Raw genomic sequence first — 21,415 nt, forward strand, 5'->3', positions numbered from 1 at the left:
TTTACTCTAAAACTCAAATTTAAAATTTAAAACATATGCTTTCACATCCACATATTTTAATATAAATTTCTTAATATGTAGGTCTCAAACCAGTAACCTACATTTGAGATGTTTGTGGAATTAATTAAAATCATATAAGAACTTTAAGGTATGTGTTTTTTTTGTTTTCAAAAAAAGTTCTAGTAATCAATTTGAAGAACGTCTCTTAAGAATAAGTTTGAAAAGTTATGTGTTTGATGATCTAGTTTAAAAATTGTTTCAGAGAGATGAAAAAATGTAATAAAGAAAGGGAATAAGGAGATTTGTGTTATTCGAATTTTTGGAAAAACGTAACAAGTTTTGATGGCATGTTGAAAAACAAAATGGAAAACTAAAATAGAAAACACATTTTTTTTTTTAACTTTTAGATACATGAAATGAAAATAAATTTTGAAAACTATTTTACCAACACAATTATCAAATAAGTTTAGTTTTTTAAAGAAACCCTAAGTTGTGCTTACCTTCACTTCAGAGTAGTTGGTGACTATTTTTTCTCCTTTTATTAATTATAAGGATGTCTTATTCCTTTTAACTTTTTTGGTTGACAATGGGTATTAATTATGTAGGACATTCTTGTTTGTGAAGATATTATTTTGCTATAAAATGAGTAGACAGTGGAGAAAATCTTAAGCATATAGCTGAAGATTAGATATTTGATGTCTGCTTCTCTAACTCTTCTGCTTAACTTTTGTGTCTGTTGATAATTTAAACTATATGTTAGGTTCCTTATTAGTGGACATTACTTTAAATAGTTTGTTCTTAGTTTTACTTTGATTTGTAAAGTATATGTAGATAGAAAGAGATTTTATGTTTACATTTTAGTATTTTACAAGTTTAATATAAATACAAAAATATTATATAAATAAAGTTCATTTTATTATTTATTATTTTAATATATTATTAAAGTCATTTATATTTTATTCTTTGGAGGATCTCGTCCATACCAATATTTGATGTTTTTATTATAAATATATTTGTTGAAAATTTCACAATAATTCAAGATAATATCAATTTATATTATATAACTTTAACTTATTAAACAATATTTTAAAATTGAATCTTTTTGAATTTTACTAATTTAATACTTATGTTTAATCTTTTGATCATTTAAACCCGTATGTTAGGTTGACTGTTAATGAACATTAATTTTAATAATTTAATAGGTTTGTTCCTCTTTTCATTTTTATGAGTAATGTAAATAGTAATGTACAGTAGATAGGAAGAGATTTTATGTTTACATTATAATAATTTATGAGGTTAATAAACATATAACAAGTGTGAAATAAAGTTAAATATCGTATTGGAATTTTTATAGTTTTTATTTCTATATTGTTAGACTTTCAAATTATATTAATTTTGACATTTTAAAATATATTTAAAAAGTTTAATATATTTTAAAATATAATAGAAAATTCAGTAAAAAGATTATAAACTCCTTTTTCTAAAAAAAATATATTTAATCTTTCAAAACTTTTTCTCCTTAAATATTTAAATTTAAGTTTTGGATTAATTCATCCTTAAAATTCATCTTGTTTATGAATACCATATACCTTCTACTTTAATTTTATTCTAATTTCTTTAATGTTATTAATTTATTAAATAGTCAGTTACAAATTTAATTTTATGTAAATAACTTTTCCTTAAATTTAAATTATTTACATTAAATATTAAAAATTCATTAACTTTTCTTTTCGCTTTTAAAACTTTACATTTTACAACTTAAAATAATAATCTATATTATCAATAAAATACTTTATTTTTGCAATTAATTTTTGGAAAAAAAATTATAATTTTAATAATATTTGTATTTAAAATCAATATAATAAATAATATAATAAATTGATAATTATTATAATAATTAATTTTAATTTTTTATTACCATAAAAAATTGTACTATTGGTCATGGAAAATTGATTAAGACAAGAATAACAGAAAACATGGTGTTGAAACACTTGGACCGACCAAGAGGCAGAAAAAGAATTAGTTAGAGATTGGGGGTCTTTCCTTTGGCATCAGCAATGGCAACATAGTTTACTTCTTTTGTGGCATCCATTTTCAACGCTTTCAATTCAATTTCAATCAAACCCCAATCTTGAACGTCAACTGTGTCCTTCTGTAGAGAGATTTGTATTGTAATCTAATCAAATCTAAGCTAATAATAATGGCAGCAGTGTCAGGGGGTGAGATATGGAAGGCCCACACTGCCATGGCAATGGTGCAGTTATTCAACGGAGGCTATCACGTCATCACCAAAGTTGCCCTTAATGTTGGCGTCAACCAAATCGTCTTCTGCGTCTTCCGCGATATCATTGCCCTCGCTATTCTCGCTCCCCTAGCTTTTATCCGTGAAAAGTACCTCCCTTTCTCTCTCTATCTATCTATCTGAATGTTCGCGTTGCTCTGAAAGGGGAAGTGAATTGATTGTTTTGGTTGTTTGTTTTCAATGTGCCTTATGCAATGCATTTATCATTGGTTGTGTGTTCTATTGGTCCCCCGTTTATACGTCTGTCATCAATTCTACTTTCTTTGATTGTTAGGAGGGGAGCCGGCAGTACCATTTTCTAACATAATCTCTGTAACCCACTTGCGACTATTGGTCAAAACTCATTGGAAACTACAAAATTACCCGTGAATTTCATTAGTAAGAAGTGAAACTCAAAAAACTTTAATTTTTCATAAATTTATACTGATAATAATAAAGGGTGTGTTATTGGTGTCCCCACCCAAATGTCCGTATTAGTGGTGTCTCTCTGTGTTTAATTGATCAAATTATACAGTTATGTATGCCTAAAATGTAGGCCTATCTTTCATCTAGAGTTATAGTTTATAGTATGTTTCAGTAATTAACTAATAACCAAGGGTTATCACGATCGAGGTTTATTTGTCAACATCTCAAGTTTGATTCTGAAAATGCTCATACTTATGGTCAATTTTTGCCTAGATTACAGCTAATTTTATTGTACTTTCTTTGCTCATTTAACTGTGCTATACTGCTTTATATTTAAACTTTAGAAAGGAAATTTTAACTTGCTACGCTCTTTTATACCCATTTCTCATCGTCATTGCTTTACTTCTGATGCATCGTTCTCCTAATCATGTCTGGTTTGTAGGCGTACAAGGCCACCGATAACTAAACGCCTTCTCATGTCATTCTTCTTTCTTGGATTAACTGGGTAAGGTTATGGATATAGTGACATATTCTCTATTGTTTATGCGTGAACTATAGCGTTTTATTGATGCAATAGTAATTTGGCTTCTTTGTTCATGTTCAGGATATTTGGCAACCATCTTTTGTTTCTTATTGGCTTAAGCTATACTAATCCAACTTATGCTGCTGCGGTTCAGCCAGCCACTCCGGTCTTTACTTTTCTATTGGCTGTGATGATGGGGTCAGTTTCTCTCGCTTCAATTTCTACACGTGTATTTTGTCAGTTTATCTTTTTCTAGGACACACAATTCCTCACTATTGTTGCACTGAAATTTATACATTAATTAAATCAAGATGCAACAGGACATAGAGTAATGTGCACCTGATAAACTTATTCATGCAGTACAGAAAGAGTGAACTTGCTAAGATATGAAGGTTTGGCCAAGGTTGGAGGAACTTTCTCTTGTGTTTTAGGTGCTGTACTGATGGTTTTGTATCGTGGTCCGGCATTGATAGGATATTCAGAAACAGACTTTGTATCACACAGTGAAATAAGTGCCAAAGGTCAACCAGAGCCTTCTGGATGGTTAATTGGTGGTTTACTGGATCTCGGATTTGATCAATTTCATCTTGGAGTTTTGTGCTTCATAGGGAATTGCATGTGCATGGCTGCTTTTCTAACCATTCAGGTTCATCTCCTTTATATATTCTTCAAATGATTGTTGACTACAGGAAGCATTAAGAAAAAAAAACTGGTAGTGATCACTGTCATTTCTTATCTCTATTAACTGATATTTATTTGTTAAGTGCCAATTCCATGCATTATACACATGACGTTATTCTCTAATCATCATAGTGTATGTAGTGAACCAGATGGTTCATCTGGAAAACCTGTGAGTGATCCTCTTAGCCATTTATGTTTAGAGATCTGGTCCAATTTTCAGGATTAAGCTAGTGATACTGTCTTGACTTGCTTCAACCCTGTAGACATGTTTACATCTTATTAAGCTGTTTGCAGCTACACCACGACAGTTGTGGAGACTGCTGGTGAGAAGTGGTTCCTTACGTTGAGAACTTTGAAACGGATGTGAAAATCGAATTTGAACAAGAAAATCAAGCTTGGATGACAATTGAAAAAGTGGTTTTTGAAAGTAAATGAATGAATCAAAATAGTAGAGTAATGTGATGAAAAAAAAAAGTGAAGCAAAAAATGAGGTTGAATTATTGGAAAAGTAAGATACGAACAAGAACCAACGTGACTAGATTCTTCATAAACAAGAACAAAGAATACTTATTAATTTTGTTAGAATTTTGTAAATATACTAATGGTGGATATAACTTTATTTTTATGAAGATGTGGGTGGTGGTAGGGTCATGCTAACAACGCCTTGTCTTGTCCTTGAAAAATGGTGATTGAGTGTTCCTTGTTTCTTTTAAGTGGTAACCCCATGGGTTTCTTGGAAACGGCAGCATATATTGTCAACAGAAACTTATACAACTAGTGCTTTTTGTACTAATCTCCCTAGCAGCAAGACCCTGGGCTATTACTATCAAAGTTCACCTCTGTTGAAAGGAATATTCATTCAACCATTCATTTAGGCTTTCAAAGTTATTAGAAAATGAACTTTAAGTCGAGGAATGGACATCTTGAACATGAACTAGATATTTGTAGGTGGTTCAATAGCAGGCGATAATAGGTGATAAGATAGGCCCAACAAAATTCGCTAGGACAGACTCTAATACCATATTAGAAAATGAACTTTAAACCTAATTCAATTTCATAGAGTCAGCTTGTATGGCGATATGAGATATCTAACCGAAGTAAATGTTTGAAAAGTTGCATGTTGGATAGTGTCAAAAGGATTAGTGTGCAAAACAAGTAATAGATGATAGCATCATTCTAATACCATGTTGTTAAGAAGAGAAAAACTAAGAAGGAAAATAATGAATTATGTGTGTTATACAGTAGTGAGTAGTCTTATTTATAATGAAGAAGAAATACAATTCTAAGGAACAAAATCAATATCTAATAATGAAAAATATTTAATTAGACATTTCTCTATCAAATCATATCATATCTCCTTATTTAGTGTAATCAAATGATATCTTTACCTCCCCCGTCCCCGCAGAGGTTGACCCTCTTCCCCATTAACTTGAAAATTCCCATCAACCAATGTTTCCTCAAGTGTAGCCAACCATTTCAGAAAATAAAATGTAGGACTTCTAGACCATGCATATCAGAAAAAAAAAGAGCTACCACCGCCTCAAATTTCTCCATATGAAGTTTAACCATGCTACTTGAGCCTTGAACAGCTGTCTTATAACCATCATCAAGTTGAATCCTTCTATATTTGGTATCCATAACTTGCTAACCCATGCATGCCACAATCTCTTGTAAATAAAATTGTGGGCAGCTCTTCTATCTAACAAAATGGGATTGATACTTGTTAGGATCCAGTTTCCAGGTATGACACTTAGTCTTACATTGAAGTACAGGATTCTAGTATGGGGTTTATAAGGCCTCAGGATCTCTAACCTCAACAACTACCTTTTGGAGTAAAGTATGGTTCTCCAAAGTTCTGATCAATTTGTATCAAATCCTTCCAACACGTCTCTCATTTGCTAGTGAGCCACATAAATGATGACACTGCCATTGCAGTGTTTGCCTAGGACTAGTCAAAGGGCTAGTGCACAGGCAGGGTAAGAAACATTGTGAGATTTAGGATCCATTGCAAGTTATTGAACTTGAGTCCTACATTGGAATTATGGAATTCTATTATGGTGTCTACGAGATCTTGGGCTCTCCAACTAGAACTGCTAGTTTTTCTTTAACAGTCTCAATAAAAACTTCCCTTTCACCATCTCGATTAAAAATATTGTGATTTCACCAATATTTTTCATTATTGGATGCCTTCCCAAAGTTGTCATTCTTTCTGTCACATTGAATGATTTACTGCTTCAAAAGCCGCTCTTCAAGTTGTCATTTAAAATTTCTTAATGATTAGATTAGCCCTGCTTACTCTGCTAAAATTTTTAACACTTTACGTATTAGGTTCTGTTATATGTGAAAAATGTGTTAATTATTGTTGTGAAATATTTCCAGGCTCCACTATTAAAAAAGTATCCTGCAAACCTGTCTGTCACGGCATATTCATACTTCTTTGGAGCTGTTCTGATGGTAACTACATCATTCTTTGCAACTAACGAGTCAACTGACTGGAGATTGACACAGTCTGAAACGATTGCTGTTATTTATGCGGTGAGTCGCTAGAACTTCAAATCAACTTTCAATATTATGAGCCATTACTAGTTATCTTTGGTAACCTTAGTTCACCTTCTTTATTCGTCATTTGTGCGGTATCATTCTTGAACACCTCAAATGCCAATTTTATTTTTATTGAATGATGTTTTGAGCATGTGGTTAAGAAAGGGCTCACAGACTCCTATCATGAGCACTGTTACCGTTTCCTCTCTCTAGTTAGTTAGCCAAGTCAATTGGTTAGTGTCCGGATACTCTGAACCTTGTATTCTAACTGTGTATAAAAACTGTTGTATCCTTAAATTCATCAAATAATAACAGAATTTGGTTTTCTTCCTTGGTAAGTTTATCTTGCTTCTCTTTGAAGCTTTACAAATGGAAGCATACTCACTTGTGTATTTTTTTTATCAAGGCATCCAAGTTTGCATTTGAGGAAAATGAAAAGACGTTGTTCATGCATGCAGTTTTATAAGTTTTCCTTAATTTTCTATGTTAATTTTGGATTGAATTTTGCTGAGCGACTTTACACTATTTGTAACCTATATTTCTCCTCTTCCACGCTGAGAGAAACTCTGCCAGGATATACTGTTTGAAAAACTCGAAAGCCTTGGTTATTAAATTGAAATAGCATTTGCTGTTGATACTATGAAGAATTCACGCTGATCTTGGATCAGATTCAAACTCCTGAATTATTGATTCTGATTTGAATGCTGAGCCTGTTTTTGTTGGGAATTCATAGTAGACCTTCAAATAATACTCCTCCAGCGTATTCTGAAATCTAGTGGCATTTATCACTGGGCAATAATATTTCCCATAGATTACTTTTTATTAAAAAGTTTGAACTTTTACTATTTATCAATGTAGTTCAAATATGTGTTTGTATATATTTTACGAATTAATATCATAAACACTATGTCATATGCAGTTGACTATATCTTTGATTTGACACATCATACATAGAAATGAGGGCACTATTAAAAAATTCACATATAGAGAAAATTATGCTGTGCTGTTTATAGATCTATAATATTTTTTTTCTTTTGGTTTCGTTGCATTTGTTTATATATAGATATTAAATAAAAAAGAAAAATCACAGAACCAATGAATTAGGATTCAGATGACACCAAAAGTTTAAGTTCCAAATGGTGACCAGAATTCTGTTCTGCAAATGATTGCCAAGCCAATATTAGAGTAGCAAAGTTCTTTTTTATGTGGTAAGCTGACTGGCTTTTTTTCTGTACCCTAAATAAACTGATCTCGTTGTTTGTGTGGTCGGAATATGAAATACATACAAAGTTCTCAAATATTTTCTCTCAATTCAGTGTCTCTGATTTCTAAAGCGAAAATCATGCCCAACAATGGAAAAATAGAATGAGAGTGACTAAACATGTAGAGTCTTACAGATGTTTCCATTGTTTGTTCAGGGATTTATCGCATCTGCCCTTAATTATGGACTGATTACATGGTGCAACAAGATCTTGGGGCCAGCCATGGTTGCTCTTTATAACCCACTTCAACCAGGAGCTTCTGCTCTCCTTTCCAGAATTTTTCTAGGAACTCCAATTTACATGGGAAGGTATATCTCCTATTATTCCTAGTTATTGGTGCAATTTACATTCTATATAAGCCAACTCAACTTCTTTATGCTATTTCCAAAAAGCAGCACGATATGTTTTATTTTCCAGAAAAGATGCATAGTTGTCTTCATTAACCAACACGTCTTTGTTTTCTATGCATAGTTGTCATTTAATTTGGTGGTGTTTGAAAGAGTTTTTACGAAGCTTATTTAAACTTATGAAATTGATTTACGATTCTTATAAACTGTTTTTAGTTCATTTCAGTAAGCTTTTTTGTGTAGTTTATTGAAATAAGTTTCTTACTGTTTTTATTTCTTTATTGATGACAACAGCGTCGTAGGGGGATCTATGATCATTATTGGTTTGTATGCGGTTACTTGGGCGTCTTACAGAGAAAGACACGCAGCTGCTGCAGTTATTTCTCATGATAAGAATTCTTATAGAATTAACATTTTTTCAGGCCCCTCCACCATGTCCCCTAAGCCTTCAGATTAACGGTATGTAAAAAGTTGTCTCATTATTCTTTCTTGTTTTTATATGTAATGTTTTCAAGAATTCAGAGAGAATCAACGTTAAATTTTTTGATAAACTTGTCCACAAATTGGACTGGGTTACAGCTTCAAATGATTTCATCAGAATTGTTTTTAACAATAAATTTAAATCACCATTAGAGGTCAAATTAGAAAGAAAAAAAGATGTAGAAGTGGCGGGATAATTGTTTTTAGTAAGAATAGGTTTAAAATAAGTTTATTTCAATAAACCAAATTATTATTTTGGGCTTAAATTCTAGGTCTTTGTGGACTGATTTCTAATTGGGGTTTAAGGCAAATTTTTCTTGCTCCTGCATATCTTCGTCCTGCACTATCATAAATATAAAATTTTTCCATTATGTCTTCTTTAATTGTGCAATCCAGAAATAAAAAGTGATTTCCATTATGATAATATTCGGAATAGTTTTCTACTAAACTAATATTGCAACATGAAAATTACATTATTTTAACGAATCTCCGGGAATATTATCATAATTTTTAATTTTATAAATTGTTCATAGTAATTCTTTTCAGTCAACTACTAAGCTTTTAAATCATTCTTTTCATAATAAATATATCTATTGAACTTTTATATTTAAACTAACATGCATTGGATAGAAATCATTTAAATGTAATGTTTTCAAAACATTTTTTACTCAAATTATTTTAATGGTTTGTAACACTTTGTCATAAATTTTTCTCGACAAACGTGTCAAAAAATTCTCATAACTATTATCAATTATTTATATTTTATGTATTACTTAAAATCAACTTTTAATCTTTTTTATACATTTTTTCTCGTTTTATCTTGTTATATAATTCGTTTATGGATATGTTAGTTATTTTATCGTTTCCAAACATTAATCTAAATAAATCTTAAAAGATAAGGGTGATTATGTAAACAAAAGTCATTAAATTTTATCACTTTTCACGATAAGCAATTTACAGTAGCATATCAAAATAAACAATTTTTAAGATGTTTTTAACTTTTATTTATTTTTAACATTCAAACATGTTAGCAATTATAATAAATATCTTTTTAAAAGTAAGCGAAAGTAATCACTTACGCTTTTTTAATTAATACATTTCATTTTTACATTTTTTGTCCACCTTTTGTCAATTAGTTTTACAGAAACACTTTATACACGTTTTTCTTTTGAGTTAAATATGTTTTTCGTCCCTTAAGTATCATACGATTTAGGATTTAGTCCCTACTCGAAACTTTGATGGCTTTCAGTCCTCATAGTTTTGAAACTCTTACTACTAGTCCTTAAAAATGAACGGCGTTAACTTTCATGTGATGTGGGGTGAGGACACTCTTATGTTAGCTTCCATCTTCACTCTCTGACACTTTGGTTGTTTAATTTTTGAAATGAGATTAAGTATGTTTCATTTGGAGGAACCTTACTTCGTCATCTCTTATAAATGAAATTTTAAGAAGTTGGATTCTTCTTCATCATTCCAGTTGGGGGCAAAGAAAGTTGAGGAGGTACATCTGAAGGTCGTCTTCTTGAGGAGATAAGTTGATAGGTTTTGTTTTGCTCTTCTTCGTGTGAATATAAGGATTGGGGATATAGGGTTTGGTGCTGCGGAATTAGTCTCGGAAAATTCCGTCCATGAATTCTCGGTCAAGGTAGAGGCAATACTCATAATCTCAACATCAGAAAACCCTTATTTTTTTATTATTTCATTTTGGAAACAATTATAGAAACGTGAACCTCACCACCCTCCCAGATCTCCTTTCCCCTTATTTCCTAAGCCTTGATAAATAACATTAACAGTGAACGATTGCTTTCGTTTGTTGGGATTCTAAATTTGAAGCGTCAGAATCCGTTGGAATGCAGGGAAGTGGCAGTGGCGGTGGCGCTGCTCCGTCGTCTGCGCCGGTGAAGCAATATTTGCAGGAGTTCTCTAAGCTGTTTCAGTACCATCTCGACAAATCTACCCCTCATTCCGCCTACAGATGGATTGGGACATTGGTCATGGCATCCATCTACGTCTTGCGTATTATTTACGTGCAGGGGTTTTACGTTGTCTCTTACGGTCTCGGAATCTACCTCCTCAATCTCTTGATTGGTTTTCTCTCCCCTTTGATGATCCAGAGCTCGATCCCTCCAAATTAAACATATTTAATCTCATTTCAAAAATTAAACAACCAACATAGTAGAGAGTGAAAATGGAAGTTGGCATAAGAGTGTCCTTGCCGTTTGTCACATCACATAAAAGTTAACGCTGTTCATTTTGAAGGACTAATAGTAAGAGTTTCAAAACTATGAGGACTAAAAGCCATCAAAGTTTCGAATAGGAACTAAACCCAAAACCGTATGATACTTAAGGAACTAAAAACATATTTAACCCTTTTCTTTTCATCCATACAAAAGAAATGTACTTTATACACATTTTGTTGGCACTTTCTTCTTAATTTCTTTATGCACCTCATCACAAAATATAGACTTCCGGAAACTTTGATCCGAAATAGACATGGGTGGTGATATTTCCAAACTTGAGTGTTTTTTGTAAAAATATTTCTGAAATTGGTTCAGTATGTTCCGGAAAGTAAAATTTGAAAATTACAAGGAAGAAAAAAATATGATAAGATGCACGAAGAAACAACATTTGGTTTGAGAGAAAGTTATATAAATTTAGTTTTTTTAATCAAAGTTAAATTTATTTAATGTTTTAAACGTATTTTATGATTTTAAATTAATTTTTGATATTTTTTTAGTATTATTTAAGAAATGTATTTAAAAACTTAAATAAATTTTAAAAAATTATTATTTTTAATAAAAAAAAACATATTTAAGCTTAATATCTAATAAATATAAATAAAGTATCACATATTTATAACATTTTAATGAGTATTTTACTTTAATGGACCTACACTAATTATTAAACTTTTCTAAACACTTCATTAATGATTAATTTGGTGATTGTCGAATCATCGGGGACCAAATAGTACAACTAAATTAAACAAAATAAAACCATTACCAAATATAATGTTTCAACAAACTTTCAAATAGAAAAAATTAGGACAAAACACGATATCAAAATGGTAACTTATAATTATTAATTTGCCACTTTTTCCTATACATGCCTTCTTTCATTATTGTCTTATTATTTTCAAATACGATTGATTTTTTTATTGTATTTGTATTTTCTCACTGGAAAATAGAGAAAAGAAACATTTCATGTTTTTATTTGCATTTTCGAAAGTAATTATCAAAACATCGTATCGTTTTTACTTTATTTCCTTTTAAATATCTAGATAGAAAGATTTGAAAACAAGGTTTTGAAATTATATTTCAAAGTTACGACAAATTGAAAACAAAATTATTTATGAAAATTAAAATATAGTTTGAAAGATGTTATTTCTTTACTATTATATCAAATGTAACCTAATCCAATTTCTCAAGAGTTTGATAACATATTTTGTATTGTAAACTAGAAATTCACCCTGATCTGATAAAAATAATATTAATATTAATAAAAATCATGATATAACCATTATTCAATTTACTCTATTATTTTATTGACAAAATGTCTGTTTTAAAATATTCAATTATTCAAATACCAAATAATTAAGAAATGTAAAAATGTTTTGAAGTTATAAATTTTAGCGAAATAAAATTTCAAAATTTGTGACCTAATTGACCTAATCCAATTTAATTTGAACAGAGGTGAGTTGGGTTAGGGTAAATTAAATCTAATAGAAAAAAAAATGTAGAAACAAATGTTATCTTAATTTTTTTTATTGAGTTGAGTAATGGGTTTTTCCAAATTTAACTCAACTCTACCTGTCTGTATCTCTATTAAATAAAATATGAAAAGTCTTAAAAAAATATAAATAAATTAAGAAATCCATTAACACAAAAGAAAAACATATCAATTTAATCATAAAATTATATAGAAATCTTACTAAAAACATTGCAACGGAAAAGAATGGTTTGTTAAGACATGACAAAGCTCAAAAGAAAAAAAAAATTCAGCAACAATGCTATTTAAAATAAACAAAAAACAGAAATAAAAATAGACCATATAAATTTATCATTTCACCTAAGATCTCGAATAAAATTTTCCAAAAACAAAGGAAATGTAATTCTCGAAAAGGATAAGGTAAAATAATTTCTGGTTCAAAATAGTGTTGATTAAAATATGAAAAAGTCGAAAAAAAAAGGGAAATAAATGAAGGAGCAAAAATTGGAAATGGATTTTATCGTTTGGATGGTTTTATCTTAAATTCCAAATGATAAACTTACAATTGGTGTATTTAGGTCACTATCGAAAGACCCAAAGTCCCTTGGAATTGCAATGATGTCTGAATGGTTGAAACCTACGATCAAAACGTTGTTTTACTCTTTCACATACTAATGCTTTGACTCGGTCTTCTCAGTCTGCTTTAAGCTTCATATACATACATAAATATCCTTAATTTCAGACCAAAAATGCCCACAAAAAGCAAAACAAGTTGTTTCAACATCGACATCAAAAACTTAATCAACACAATAAATACAACATAGTTATCAGAACTTCAACTTATACGATACCAATATAAGAACAAACCACCATTTTTGTCATCTAAACTATCAGATGAGAAGAGAAGAGCACTGCCATACAATGGATCACACAAATGGGCCTTGGCAGTTAAGCCCATAGGGCCCAAGAAGTAAAGGAAACGCCAAAACTAAGAAAAGAAAGAGGAAGAAAAAACCGGTTTCGGTTGTTGTGGTGTGTGTTTTGCACTCACCAACGACGCAGTTCTGTGCAGAGAGATCTGCGTATATTCTATTTCCGTCTTCACTGCAGTTTAATCTTCAAACTGACACTACCCGACACAACTAATTCTTCACTCCGATCTCATTCAACTCAACCACCATGCACCAATAACCCAAACCCGACCCAACCAGATCCAATCCAACACCGTCTCAGAGACATGGTCTTTGCCAAACTCCAGGGCGCCAAGAACAACCTTCGAATCTCTTCCTCCCTTCAGGATCTATCTTCCTACCGTAACATCGACCCCGAACATGGCCTTCTCCGAGACCCCATCAACGCAAGTTTCTCCAAGACCAAACCGCTTCAGCTCCCCAACCCGGGTCGCCGCAAATGCCTCGTCCCGATCGCGATCATTGCCTTCCTCCTCCTCATCCTTTTCCTTCTCTACCACTTCTACTCCCACCAAGCCTCCCCCAAATACTACGTCGTTCTCGACTGCGGCAGCACCGGGACACGTGTCTACGTCTACAAGGCCCAAGTCCAACAAGCGCACTCCACCAACTTCCCCATCGCCATCCAATCCCTAAAAGACGGCCTCCGGAAGAACCCCGCCAGTGGCCGCGCCTACGACCGGATGGAGACCGAACCGGGCCTTGATAAACTCGTCCACAACGTAACCGGTTTGAAAATCGCGCTCAAACCGCTTCTAAAATGGGCGCAGAAGCAGATTCCAGAAGCTTCCCACAGGTCCACTTCCTTGTTCCTCTACGCCACCGCCGGGGTCCGGAGACTCCCCTTCGATGACTCCAAGTGGCTGCTCGATAATGCGTGGAACGTGCTTAAAGGTTCGCCTTTTGTGTGTCGGAGGGCTTGGGTGAAGATCATTTCCGGCACTGAGGAAGCTTACTTTGGCTGGATTGCGCTTAATTATGACAGTGGCAATCTCGGGGTTGAGCCCCGTAAGGAAACCTACGGTGCTCTTGATTTGGGCGGTTCTTCTCTGCAGGTGACTTTTGAGGGTTATAATCAACAGCATTTCAATAGTGAGACTAGTTTGTATGTTAGGATTGGGTCTGTAAACCATCATTTGACTGCTTATTCTCTTGCTGGTTACGGCCTCAATGAGGCCTTTGATAAGTCTGTTGCGCGTGTTTTCAAGAAGTTTGGGTATAGTGTTGCGGATGCTGTGAAGGGGAATCTGGAGGTTAAGCATCCGTGCTTGCAGTCTGGATACAAGGAGCGCTACACGTGCTCGCATTGTGCTGCTTTGGAGAAAGGAGGGGAGAGTCCTAAGGTTGAGGGGAATGAGAATTTGTTAGGGAAGAAGGAAGGATTGAAGACCGCGGTGACTCTTGTTGGCGTGCCGAATTGGCAGGAGTGTAGCGCGCTGGCGAAGGTTGCTGTGAATTTGTCTGAATGGAGTGATGTTAGTCCTGGGCTGGATTGTGAGATTGAACCCTGTGCTCTTGGTGATAACTTGCCTCGCCCTACGGGACACTTTTATGTGATTTCTGGATTTTTTGTGGTGTATAGATTTTTCAACTTGAGTGCAGAGGCCACGCTTGAGGATGTGTTGGAGAAGGGTAGGGAATTCTGTGAGAAGAGATGGGATGTTGCAAAGAATAGTGTTGCTCCTCAGCCCTTTATTGAGCAGTACTGCTTTCGGGCACCGTATATTGCATCATTGCTTAGAGAGGGTTTGCACATTACTGATAAGAGTATAACTGTTGGTTCTGGAAGTATCACTTGGACACTTGGAGTGGCTTTGTTGGAAGCTGGGAAGGCGTATTCTGTTAGATTTGGCCTTCGTGGTTTAGGCTTGCTTCAGATGAAGATGAATATACCTTTTCTTGTTCCCATTTTGATACTTTCGTTTATTCTTCTGCTTTGTGCTTTATCGTGGGTTGTCAATTGGATGCCAAGATTTTTCCGGAGACAATATCTTCCATTTTTCAGGCATAACAGTGGGTCCAGTGCATCTGTCCTTAATATCCCATCTACATTTCGGTTTCGGCGGTGGAGTCCAATCAATTCTGGTAAGCTAATTGCACAACTGATATATGATTTTTTGATGATCCAATAAATTCATTTTCTGCACTTACAATACAAATAAACACATGGAAGCAAGCACATTCATAAATATTTTCCCATTGAATCTTTGATCATTTTCTCTTCTTCACACCTGTTCCACGATCATCTTCTTCTTCTTCTTCTTCCTTCTTTGGTCATTGCTTCTTCTTCCATTCTTGAACATCCAGTCCGTATAATATCCATCCAAATGAGAACCCTTTATGGGTTCTCATTTCCTTCATTCTTAAGCACGAATTCCATCCAGGTACAAGTCAAAGAAGGTAGCAATTAATGTTTCTTCAGAACAGCCACAACCTATTGATTCCTTTTGCTAATTATTCTCTTCTTTTATCTGGTATCAGTAAAGAGAAAATTCACAGTCTCTTGACCAAAATGCCTTTTTTCTCTCTTAATAATCTGACATCCTGCTTGAGGTGTCGGAGTGTTCGACATGTTTTGCCACTGACCTCTCTCTGACACAAGCCGACATTCTTAGTTGAAAACGCAACAAAATAGATGAATCTCGTAGCATTCTTCCTTGTTAGGTTATACACCCCATTTTTCGCTACTGATAATTTCTGATGACTTCATGAATGTATTTAATGTAATAGCATGAAATTTCTGCAACTTAAACATGTAGAAGCAAAATCTGTTTTATGCATGAATTATCTTAATCAGATTTTCACAATATGATTCTTGGTATGATTATCTTGTGTATGGGGTTTGCACTTTATGATTGACTGTTAAGAATAGATATTTGTGTTAAGTTTTCTTGCTTTTCAGGTTAAATAGAGTAATGCAAATCCAATTATGCTTTATGCACCTTAGCGTTCTGGTATGTGAAACAAAATTACCTTTCCTTGAAATTCTGTATTGATCATAGATATGGCTAAGTAGAACTTATAAAGGCTTAGGCGATCCTCACCTCATGAATTAGCTTTTGGGGTTGAATTAGGTTTAGGTCGAATTCAAGATGATATTAGAGCCGGGATCCAATAATGAGCTACGCTTAATTATCCAGAAAAGAAATCTAACTACCTGTTCCCACTGCTTTCCCAGTGCAATCTTCCTGGCCTTTGGGTTTTCCCTGGGCAATATAGAAAAATTCAATCCTACAATATCCATTCTGCAAATGTCAATCCTAAGTGTGAGATATGTGTTGATATCCTACATCAACTATAAATATGACTAGAGTATAGTTTACAATAGCTTGGACAATTCTTGTATGATTGTTATGAGATAGCTTTTTGAGTTGAGTTAGGCCTAGCTCAAATTCAAGAACTTTTAATATCTTCATCCCTTATCTGAGAAGAACATTGCCCCAACCTTTCTAGATTGTCCCTACAAGAAGTTAATCACCCCATGTTTTTGTGTTGTGTGTCCACGTTTGCTGCCAATATTATGAAAAATTGCAGCTACTATTGGAGCACAGGGATGAAAGGCCATCTTTGCCCCTTATTTTGAGTTTTCCAGTCCATATGCTTTCATGGTGTTTCTTTTTTATTTTATCTGAAGATTCCTATAGGTTTTCAAACCCTCCTCATTCAAAGCCAACACTGATTTCTGTTCAATACAAAAAACAAGCAACCCTTGGACCACTGCTCGATGGCAGTTTTTTTGTCATGCCTGGTGTTTTTCTGGCACACCAAGTGCTCGCAGGCACCCTCTTCTGTGCACCTGCCTGCATTCACGTCTCTTGTCATGCAGGTCTGCTGATCTGCTATGTTCTGATTTGTGGTTGACAATTTGCTCACTAGTCTCTGATCATTTTTATTTTGTTGAGTACGCTGTAAACTATTCCTGAAAAACACTGATGCCGCATGTGAAGGGCATGTCACACTGTCTGACATTGTAGCGATGCCATTTTTTTCTGACTTGTCAACTTAAATTTAAAATCTTATCTTATTTTCCATTGAGATTGTGTTGATTAAGTAAAAAAAAGGAAACAATTTGGGGACAAAATCCTTCTTCTCAGTTTCGCAGTGCTCTGTTCTTGTTATGTTCTTCTCCTTCATCCCTCCTCCTTCTCTGGTGAATGCGCTGTTGGTGGCTGTTTGCTTCATTGTCAACTCGTGCCACATCCTCTGTGTGGCTTATTGTGTCGTGGCCTTTAAGATTTGTTTCCTTCTTATCTTTTAGTGTTTTTTAGTCTCCGATGGTTTGTCAAAACAGGAGCATGTCATTCGTTGTGCTTATTCCCCTGCTTGTGCTTTCTACTACAAGGCACTAATAATAATGTTTGTTTTTTAGTTATAAAGCCAACTCCTTTTTATGCTTTTTATTGTATTTATGAAGTTATACTACAACATTAGAAACTTGTGTATAATTGTGAAGCTGCTAATTTGTCACTTGATGAACTGGAACTAGAGGCTATGTTTTTCAAAGATGATGATCAAGGAGGACACCAAATCTAGATTTGATCTTTTTATTTTTGGGACAACTAGAAATATTATCACTATGCATTTATTTTTGTGAGACTCATTATTATATGAAATATTATGACATGTTTCATCTTTTATCTTGGAATTTTTTGTAAGAGTTACATTGTGAAATGATCTCTTGTTCCTTTTTAGTATTGTTTTTATATTCTCAGTTAAATTCTGAATGAATTTATAAATACTATATATGTTCGGTGCTGTATGTTTTACGCATTAGCCATGTCGGTGTTGATGCTTCTTTGCTCCTCCATGAGATGTTGGAGTGTCATAATGCTTCCAACACCCTGACACTTGTTTGTTGACACTGCACATGCATATGATTACTTCTTTTTCTTGTCAGCTTGGACATGACTTGGATACTAGGCTTAATCATAACTAGACACTTCAACGACAGTTATTATGTAAAAATCAATTTACTGTTTTAACTCTGATAAAGTCAGCATAAAAAAAAAAGAGAGCATGCTCTGTAGTATACTAGTATTATTTTGTGAGTCATTATAATAGGGAAAAGTATGATGCTTCGCAAGTTGATTTGGGAATCTTTGGAGTGAATAATCTGTGTTATTAATGTTTAGAGTGAATCTTTGGTAGATGCTATGGTTATGAACTGATGTACTGAACAGTCCCTCCGTAAATGATATTAATTGAAAAACTGTAATTTATATTACTATATGTTCTAGTTATGTAGCATTTGCAATTGTCACAAACGTGCATCATGTACTTCCACAGATACTGAGCTAGGTTTCAGATTCTTTACAAATGATTGTTGAGTTTCTGCTTTTGGATATTTTGAATGTCTTTGTGTAGCCTGTGTACTCTGTTGGTGAAAATTCTTTGTGATTGAGCGAGCTTTGAAGTCATTGTATGTACCTATGGTATTGCAGGGGATAGAATAAAGACCCCACTCAGCCCAAGAGCCGCAGGTTCACAGGGTAGATCGTTTAGCCTGGGACAGGGTCTTGGTGATAACAGTGGCAACATCCAGCTGATGGAGTCTCCCTTTCATCCATCAGCTGGTAGTTTCTTGCATAGTTATTCTTCAAACAATTTAGGGCAGCTGCAGGTTGACAGCAGTAGTATAGGGGCATTCTGGTCATCCCACAGAAGTCAGATGCGCCTGCAAAGTAGGAGATCTCAATCTCGGGAAGACCTGCATTCTTCATTGGCTGAGACGCATATGGTGAAGGTTTAGGGGGTGATCTTCTGAAAACTTTGGTATGCTTACACTGATATCTTCTTTAAAGTTACAGTTTTTTATATAAAACAAAACATTTTTTCCTTTTGGTTATCTTTACCAATTCGTCGTAGGCATTCTTTTTTGTAACATAAGAATAGTTATAGGTAAATTCTAGTAAAGCACACACGCATATTCTTTTTTGTTGATTGTCCTTTCTATATTTTCGAAGTTATTGATACAAATTTCTTAACAATACTAATTAAGATTTCCACGCATTTCTCTTATGTTTGTAAATGCTGTTGTTCATGAGCTACAAATTTTATGGCTTGACACGAGTAGTAGGCCAATTAAATTGGACTGCTCAACATGAAAATTTTCTGGGCATTGCCTGAACATCTTGTTAATTGTCATCTGTAATGATACTTCTTCACAATTCCATGCAAATTGTAAAACATTGATACATGTCCCAGCATTTCAGTTTTTGTCATGGAGATGATCAAGGGGGCTAAAGAAGAGTTGGCAAGATTGTTTAATTCCATTCTAATTTACATCTTCTGGATCATACTTCTAAACTGATATCTTCCACGAGATGCATAGCACAACAAACAAGTTCTGATTCCATCATTCCTAACCACTCTCCTTTAGTGGCTACTGAGGATCCATGTTCTACTGTCACTGTACAGTTTTCCGGTACCATAAGCCTTTTGATTATGAATGAAGCATCAAACTGTGGCAGAGAGAATATCTTCAAACTGCTGAGATCAATTCATTTGTGACTATTTTCGTACCATTTTTTAGAGTAATAAACCTCCATTACTACAGAGAATCTTCCCATGCTTCAAAGGGGACTTGTGACTGGAAAGCTCTAAAAGTTAAATCTCTTAGAAAAGTTGTAATATAGTACAATGCTCACATCTTATATGTTAAATAAGCTATTGAATCCAGTTTTACTTTGCAACCTACTTACTCCTTTTTCTTCCTAAAGACGTTATGCTACTTTCCAATGAAGCAAAGCGTTCAGCTTGAATATTTATACAGCAAACAGCATTCATTACGTTTAGAATTACTATAGATGTTCGGATCCCAAAATAAATAGCATCGATTTTATTGATAGAGAACTCTATCTTTGTCAATGATTTTGAAATTGTTTTACATTCAGAATATTGTTTATTCATCTTCAACTTAGTAAAATTCGTAGTGAAAAATGTAATTATTATGACTTTGATTTTAATGCATTGACAATTTATAGAAATTTTGTATTATACAATATATGACTCGAGTTTGACTGCAAGACCTGCAGGAAATTACAAAAAAATTTAGTTCCTAGAACCATTCAAATGAGCTTGGCAACAGAATAAATCTACACTCCTACCGAATTATAATTTATGCTAACCACGTACAAAAAATTATAATCTAATTATCTATGATAATTCATATTTAGATAAGTGAGAAAAAGCTATATTGTCGGTAAATTCTAATTCTAAAATGTAATTGTAGCTTGTAGCACTGGCTAATATTTCTTTATTCCTGCCTATGAGATGGTGGTTATTACATATATATCAGAATATTTTTAAATATAGTTCTTAACCATTCTTTTGACCTCCATTAACCGATTCTAAGTCAATTATTTTTTACTTAGGGTTTAGGATTTATTTTAAACTTGAAAATTTTCAAAACAATTTATTTATAAGTGGTTAATACAGATTAAGAACCTGGTTAATACATGTCCAACTATTGGTTAATACAATACAACTGTCTAATTATGTATTATTCTATAAATCTGATTGGCTTTAAGGTGTCTAATATGTGGTGTCGAGAGTAATAGATCTTTAAAATTATTTAAATCCTTTAATATGAATTCTAAGTCAATTATTTTGATTTGGTGTTTAGTTTAAACTTGAAAATTTCCAAAACAATAGTGGTTAATACAAAATTAAAATTAGGTTAATACATCTCATACTCCTGATTAACGGTATGAATGTATATTATTCTATAGATACGGCTCTCTTTAAGACTTTTTAAGAACTGTCGAGAGTAAAATATCTCTAAAATACTTTGAAATATTTGTCTAGAGTAAAAAGATCTTCCTTTGTCTTTTTTGTTCGAAACTGTTAGTCATGCATGGTTATTTTTCTTCTAAAACTCTTAATTGCATGGTTACTTTTTCTTTCCATAACTGATAGATGTGTATATTTATCTTTTCTTTTAAAAAATGTTAGTTGTATACGATCATCTTTTCTTTTCGAAACTGTTAATACTTTTTCTTTCCTATATTGATAGTCATGCATGGTTACCTTTTCTTCTTTTCAAAAATGTTAGTTGTACATGGTTATCTTTTCTTTCTGAAACTGTTAGTCATGTACGGTTATCTTTTCTTTCTGAAATTGTTAGTCGTGTACGATTATCTTTACTTTCTGAAACTGATAGTCGTGCATAGTTACCTTTTCTTTCTGAAACTGATAGT

The 21,415-nt window shown here is 33.3% G+C and overlaps 2 protein-coding genes across 6 annotated transcripts; both read left to right on the forward strand.

The window, feature by feature from the left end:
• Positions 1 to 1,990: 1,990 nt before the first annotated feature.
• On the forward strand, positions 1,991 to 8,644 carry LOC108333880 (WAT1-related protein At4g19185). Of its 2 annotated transcripts, none has more exons than XM_017569362.2 (7): positions 1,991 to 2,391; positions 3,150 to 3,212; positions 3,312 to 3,428; positions 3,591 to 3,876; positions 6,291 to 6,446; positions 7,871 to 8,022; positions 8,356 to 8,644. In XM_017569362.2, the coding sequence occupies exons 1-7, from the start codon at positions 2,201 to 2,203 to the stop codon at positions 8,516 to 8,518; spliced, it is 1,128 nt and encodes a 375-aa protein (XP_017424851.2). In that variant the 5' UTR covers positions 1,991 to 2,200; the 3' UTR covers positions 8,519 to 8,644. The 2 variants fall into 2 exon arrangements, with proteins under 2 accessions (XP_017424851.2, XP_017424861.2); XM_017569372.2 differs by lacking the exon at positions 1,991 to 2,391 and adding an exon at positions 2,417 to 2,680.
• A 4,446-nt stretch (positions 8,645 to 13,090) lies between these two features.
• LOC108346345 (probable apyrase 7) lies at positions 13,091 to 19,895 on the forward strand. Of its 4 annotated transcripts, none has more exons than XM_052876754.1 (3): positions 13,161 to 15,302; positions 16,120 to 16,171; positions 18,659 to 18,796. In XM_052876754.1, the coding sequence occupies exons 1-2, from the start codon at positions 13,484 to 13,486 to the stop codon at positions 16,122 to 16,124; spliced, it is 1,824 nt and encodes a 607-aa protein (XP_052732714.1). In that variant the 5' UTR covers positions 13,161 to 13,483; the 3' UTR covers positions 16,125 to 16,171; positions 18,659 to 18,796. The 4 variants fall into 4 exon arrangements, with proteins under 4 accessions (XP_052732712.1, XP_052732714.1, XP_017440913.1 ...); XM_017585424.2 differs by lacking the exon at positions 16,120 to 16,171 and adding an exon at positions 19,430 to 19,895 and having other exon boundaries at positions 13,165 to 15,302; positions 18,659 to 18,989; XM_017585416.2 differs by lacking the exon at positions 16,120 to 16,171 and adding an exon at positions 19,422 to 19,895 and having other exon boundaries at positions 13,166 to 15,302; positions 18,659 to 18,989.
• The last annotated feature ends 1,520 nt before the right edge of the window (positions 19,896 to 21,415 follow it).

This window comes from Vigna angularis, chromosome 1, assembly GCF_016808095.1.
Source record: "Vigna angularis cultivar LongXiaoDou No.4 chromosome 1, ASM1680809v1, whole genome shotgun sequence".
NCBI lineage: Eukaryota > Viridiplantae > Streptophyta > Magnoliopsida > Fabales > Fabaceae > Vigna > Vigna angularis.